The following is a 5,685-nucleotide window of genomic DNA, read 5'->3' as shown; positions in this document are numbered from 1 at the left end:
AGGCAGGCAGATCACCTGAGCTTGAGTTCGAGACTAGCCTGGCCAACACGGCAAAATCCTGTCTCTACTAAAAATACAAAAAAAATTACCCGGATGTGGTGGCAGACACTTGTAATCTCAGCTACTCAGGAGGCTGAGACAGGAGAATCACTTGAACCCAGGAGGCGGAAGTTGCAGTGAGCCGAGATCGCGCCATTGCACTCCAGCCTGGGCGACGACAAGAGTGAAACTCTGTCTCAAAAAAAAACAGGAAAGGGTCATGTGAAGAACAAGAAAGAACTCATGCCTGAAGGTTTGATGCCCCCAAAGCAGGAGGGGCTCTGGGCTGAAGATCTTGCCTTCCTCGGCTTGGGAAGAGCTGTTCTGATGTCCCCAAGGAGGGCTGGCCCTGACCCCTCCGGCACAAGTGCCCTCCTCCAGGGCCACAGACCTTTCCTCTAGGTTTGGCAACTGCAAGTTCCCAATTTCCAGAAAGGTCTCAATGTCATGCAATTCTAATTCTTTTCAATAACGACAATAAAGTGAGTATATAGAAAAATGAACTGTACCCACCTCACCTTTTTAAGACTTTTCATGTTAATGCATCCACGTGCCTCCCCCGGCATGATTCTCATCCTTCAAAGGCCTGCTCTGGGCCAGGCTAACCTGACACAGTGACAGACACCCTTCCCGGAGAACCTGTGTCATAATGAGGCTCCATCTAGAGCCTCAGGCTGGGGCTGGAGAGGGCCTTGGGGAGCAGGAGCCGCTGTCACAGAGGTGGGGGAGTGCTGGGAGGGTCCATCCCCTTTCCACAGGCAGGCTGAGCCTGTACCCCTCACTATGATGCATGGGGTAGGGCCCAGCGGAGCAGACACACGCCTTACCTTCTCATAGGGACAGTACTTGAACATCTTGATGGGGCTTGTGCAGATGAAGACGTCAGTGCTGTCAACAAGAGAAAGGGGGTTGAGCCTGCAGCACCACGACTTCACCACCCCAAGGCCTTCACCACCTGCCCTGCCTTCACAGGGTTGGACCCTCTGAGTCTGAACCCCTCACCTGCTGTGGGAGACCCACTCCCCTGTACTACCTCCACACCAGAGGCGTCGGCCTCACGTGTCTGCCCTATCCCATGGCCCTGGGCAGCCAATGACCCTACCCTGCCCACGGGCAGCCAGCTCTGGACTGGACATCTGACTGAAGGGCCTCCTGCAATGCAGAGTGGTAAGTCGAGAAATCTATGAGGAAGGATTCTGGTGTGCAAGTCCCCTGGCCTGGGGAACACAGAGAAGGAGCCTACTCCACGCCGGGCTGAGCCCCGCAGTGATCGAGTCCCTGAATGACAGGATTGGCTTGGCTCCGTGTGCTGAGCGCCACGTCCCGGCGTCGAAGTGCTGTGCTGGATCCATGGGGGAGCTGACCCAAACGGCCTCCCAGGTGCATGCACCCTCATACCCACAGGGCCCCAGCCCTCACTAATGAGGCCACCTGGTCCCAAACACCCTCATGAGGCTGGCATTTGCCACTGGAGCCTGTGCCTCCTGTGCGTCTTGCTGAGCCTCTGGAAGACGGCACTTTGCTGACGCTTTCTCTCTGGCAAACGCGTCCCCCAAGAGGCAGAGGTGAGACTGCCGCATCCCTGGGCACAGGGTATGCCCTCTCGTTTCCTGATACTTGGCACTACTTCCACCAACCGCGCCATCCCCTCTCCTAAAGACTCAGCCTCTCCCCAGCATCCTCACTCCTGCCCCAACTAAAACTGGCCTCACACAAAGGGCGCACCTCCCCAACTCGCCTCTGAGTGAGAGCTGCCTCTTCCTCACCCCCCACAGACTTTAGAGATGGCAGGTGAGGATGGCGTCTGCCTTCTCCACTGCTCCTTCCAGCTCCCTGATGCCAATGCCCACACCCTACAGCACACCCCTGCAGCCCTTCCTGGCCACTGTCACCTACCGTTGCCAGTTACCGTCCCTCATGCACCTCACTCGCCGGCTGGCCATCCTCTCCACTCCTGCTCTATCACCACCCTCAGTGACCTGACACACATGTTCACATATATGTGTGTGCATAGGTGCAGATCCGACACCTTGTCGCTCAGTTCCTAACCCTCTCCACCTCCAAACACCTTCCTCTCCACCTCCAAACACCCAACCTCCAATACCTCTCCTACTGTCATCCCCGGAGCTTGAAATCACTTCCCCCTGAATCCTCGTCTCAGGCTTTGACTCCCTGGCCACCACCCACGATGCTTCAGCAAATGCGTTCTCTCATCCTGCACTCAACTCTTCAGCCTCGTGGAGACACCCTCCTCGTCCCAGCTTGGCGGCCTGCCTTCATCCAGCTGAGGCCCAACCTTCGCTGCCATCCTCTGCTTGTGCTTCTCGTCCTCCACCCAGGCCTGTCTCGCCAGGCCCTGAAGGAGCCCAGCTATCCCACTGCTCCCACCTGCACCCAAGCAACTGAACGTTGCCAGAAAAGAAAATTCACATCATCAGTTGGACCCGTTTCACCTTCACTTCCTGACCCCAAGCCAGGGCCTGCAGCTGCCTGGCAGCTCTCTCCAATGCCCTCTCTGGTGCTCTGGGCACAGCCAGGAACCACCCACCCCATTTCCTCAACCTTCTTGTGGGTGAGACTCCGAGCACACCTCATCATGGATCGGGAGACTCACCTGCCACGGGGCTCACTTCCTCCTCCCTTCCTGCTGCACAGGAGGAAGCCATACTGCTCCCCTCTCCTGGGTTCCACCTGTGCCCTGGATCCTCCCCCTCTGCCCTTCACAGACACTATGCCCTGCAATACGCGCTTGCTATCCTCCTCCACAATCCTCATTCAAACGCATGCTGGCACCTCCCAAATACCTGCTTGCTATCCTCCTCCATGATCCTCATTCAGACGCATGCTGACACCTCCCGCCTTAGATATATACACACACAACCTTGACTCCCACCCTCCAGCTGCCCCCTTTGCAGCAGAACGTACCCAACAAGCTGCCTCCACCTGCCAACCCCACTCCCTCACCTCCTGCTCCTGCTTCAACCCACTGTAGACTGGGCCCGCCCCTTCACTCCACAGAAATTGCTTCCTTGTCACCAAGGACCCTTGTATCCCTCTGTCCAATGCCCACCTCGCCATCTTCACCCACAGGCACTCAGCCCAGCCGGCCACACCAGCTCTCCTGGGCTCCCCTATTCTGGGTCCTGGCCTGTGCTCCTGGCCTCCTTCTCCTTGCTGCCCAGCCCAGACTCCCCGTCTACTCCTCTCCTGATCGCTCCAGGTTGGGTCTAGGCCCCTAGGGGCTCTCAGCCTGCGCTCCTGCTTTAAACACCATGTGCATGCTGATGCGTCCCAACCTTTCTCAGCACCAGGTTTCCACCCACCTGGACGCCTCACACACCTTGCACAGGACTTTCAACGTGGGACACATGATCCCCTACTCCTAAAGCGTGTCCCTCCCCGAGTCTTCCCTCAGTTCCTAGACTATTTTAGATAAGCAGAGACTACATAGACGGAGCTCTGCTCAAGCAAAACACCTAAAACTCACCTACTTTTCCTAGCTTTATTCCACCCCCAATATCAGATCCATCCCCAGGTCTTATGGGTCCCACCAAAGCACAAGTCATCTACCAGGCTCTCTCCACAGACCTCACCCCAGTCAAACTGAGCCGTCTCCCACTGAGCAGCTGCAACCACCTCCACTGACTCCTCAACTTCCAGTTCTCGCCCCTCCGAGCCATTTCCACCCAGCATCCAGACTGACTCTTTTTAAACAGCTTTACAGAGGTATAAATAATCAACATGCAATAAACTGCACATATTAAAAGGGTACAATTCAATAAATTTGAACATAAAGACACACATGGGAGGCTGGGCATGGTGGCTCACACCTGTAATCCCAGCACTTTCGGCGGCCAAGGCAGACAGATCACCTGAGGTCAGGAGTTCAAGACCAGCCTGGTCAACACGGTGAAACCCTGTCTCTACTGAAAATAGAAAAATAGCTGGATGTGGTGATGAGCACCTGTACACTCAGCTACTAAGGAGGCTGAGGCAGGAGAATCACTTGAACCCAGAAGGTGGAGGTTGCAGTGAGCCAAGATCACACCACTGCACTCCAGCCCGCCGACAGAGCGAGACTCCATCTCAAAATAAAGAAATATGAAATAAGTAAAAGACACACATGGGAAACCCAGATCACCACAATCAAGAAATAAACACACTTGCCACCCCCAAAGGTTCCCGTTATCTCTCCCAGCTGCCCCTCGTGTCCCTCCCTGCCCCTGGGGCCCCAGGCAACCACCCATCTACTTTCCATCGGTATAGATTGGATAGTATTTTCTAGAATGTTACATAAAAGAAAGTATAGTCTATACTCTGTTTTGCCTGGCTTCTTTCATCCAGCAAAACTATTCTGATATTCATCATATTGTTAAATAAATGGATCAAGAGTGTGTCCTAATTGTTAAATAAATGTATCAATAGTTTGCCCTAAATTTTTAAATGTTTGAGTAAACATTTCTTAAAAGTTTTATTGAGATAGAATACATATATCCTAATATTCACCTATTTTAAGTGTATAATTAAATAAACATTAGTATATTTACAGGGTTTTACAGCCGTCATCACAATCAAATTTAAGGACGTTTCCATCACTCCAAAAAGAAGCCCCATTCCCATTAAGTACTCACTCCCATGGCCCCTCCCCACAGCCCGGGGAACCAGAGGCTGCCTAGCTGTAAGGATTTGCCTCTTGTTCAGAATTTTTTTTTTTTTCTCTCTAGAACAAGTTCTCACTCTTGCCCAGGCTGGAGTGTAATAGCTCGATCTCAGCTCACTGCAACCTCCACCTCGTGGGTTCAAGAGATTCTCCTACCTCAGCCTCCCAAGCAGCTGGGATTACAGGCACCCACCACCATGCCCAGCTAATTTTTGTATTTTTAGTAGAGATGGGGTTTCACCGTGTTGCCCAGGCTGGTCTCGAACTCCTGACCTCAGGTGATCCACCTGCCTCGGCCTCCCAAAGCGCTGGAATTACAAGTGTGAGCCACCGCGCCCACCCCAGAATACTTCATATAAATAGAATCCTACAATATGTGGCCTTCTGTGTCTGGCTTCTTTCACTCAGTATCATGTTTTCAAGGTTCATTATGTTGCCACATGAATGGGTAGGTAGGTCACTCCTTTTTTTTTTTTTTGAACAGAGGTCTGCTCTTGTTGCCCAGGCTAGAGTGCAATGGTGCGATCTCGGCTCACTGCAACCTCCTCCTCCCAGGTTCAAGGGATTCTCCTGCCTCAGCCTCCCAAGTAGCTGGGATTCAGGCATGTGCCACCACGTCTTGCTAATTTTGTATTTTTAGTAGAGACGGAATTTCGCCACATTGCCCTGGCTGGTTTCGAACTCCTGAGTTCAGGCAATCCGCCCGCCTCAGCCTCCCAAAGTGCAGGCATTACAGGCGTGAGCCACCATGCCTGGCAGTCATTCCTTTTTATAGCTGAAACATATTCCATTGTGTGGCTACCTCATATTTTAAATATCCATCCATATTTAAATCAGTGGATTCTCGGGTTGTTTCCACTTTTCAGTTGCTGTGAACAGTGCTGCTGGAACATTCGGGTACTAGTATTGGTTTGAATACCTGTTTTCAATTCCTTTGGGTATATACTTATGAGTTGAACATACAGTAAGTAAGGCTCATACAGTAA

General features: G+C 52.6%; 1 protein-coding gene across 1 annotated transcript in view; it reads right to left on the bottom strand.

Moving 5' to 3' along the window:
* NT5M (5',3'-nucleotidase, mitochondrial) overlaps positions 1–5,685 on the bottom strand; it is a 57,347-nt gene that overhangs the window by 38,700 nt on the left and 12,962 nt on the right. Inside the window, exon 3 of the mRNA XM_011975253.1 lies at positions 867–927. Coding sequence (XP_011830643.1) covers positions 867–927 — 61 coding nt within the window. The remainder of the gene's footprint in view (positions 1–866; positions 928–5,685) is intronic.

Source organism: Mandrillus leucophaeus, unplaced genomic scaffold (genome assembly GCF_000951045.1).
Source record: "Mandrillus leucophaeus isolate KB7577 unplaced genomic scaffold, Mleu.le_1.0 Scaffold153, whole genome shotgun sequence".
NCBI classification, from domain to species: domain Eukaryota; kingdom Metazoa; phylum Chordata; class Mammalia; order Primates; family Cercopithecidae; genus Mandrillus; species Mandrillus leucophaeus.
Note: the sequence above shows the minus strand (reverse complement) of the source record. Positions and strands in the feature narration are given on the sequence as shown.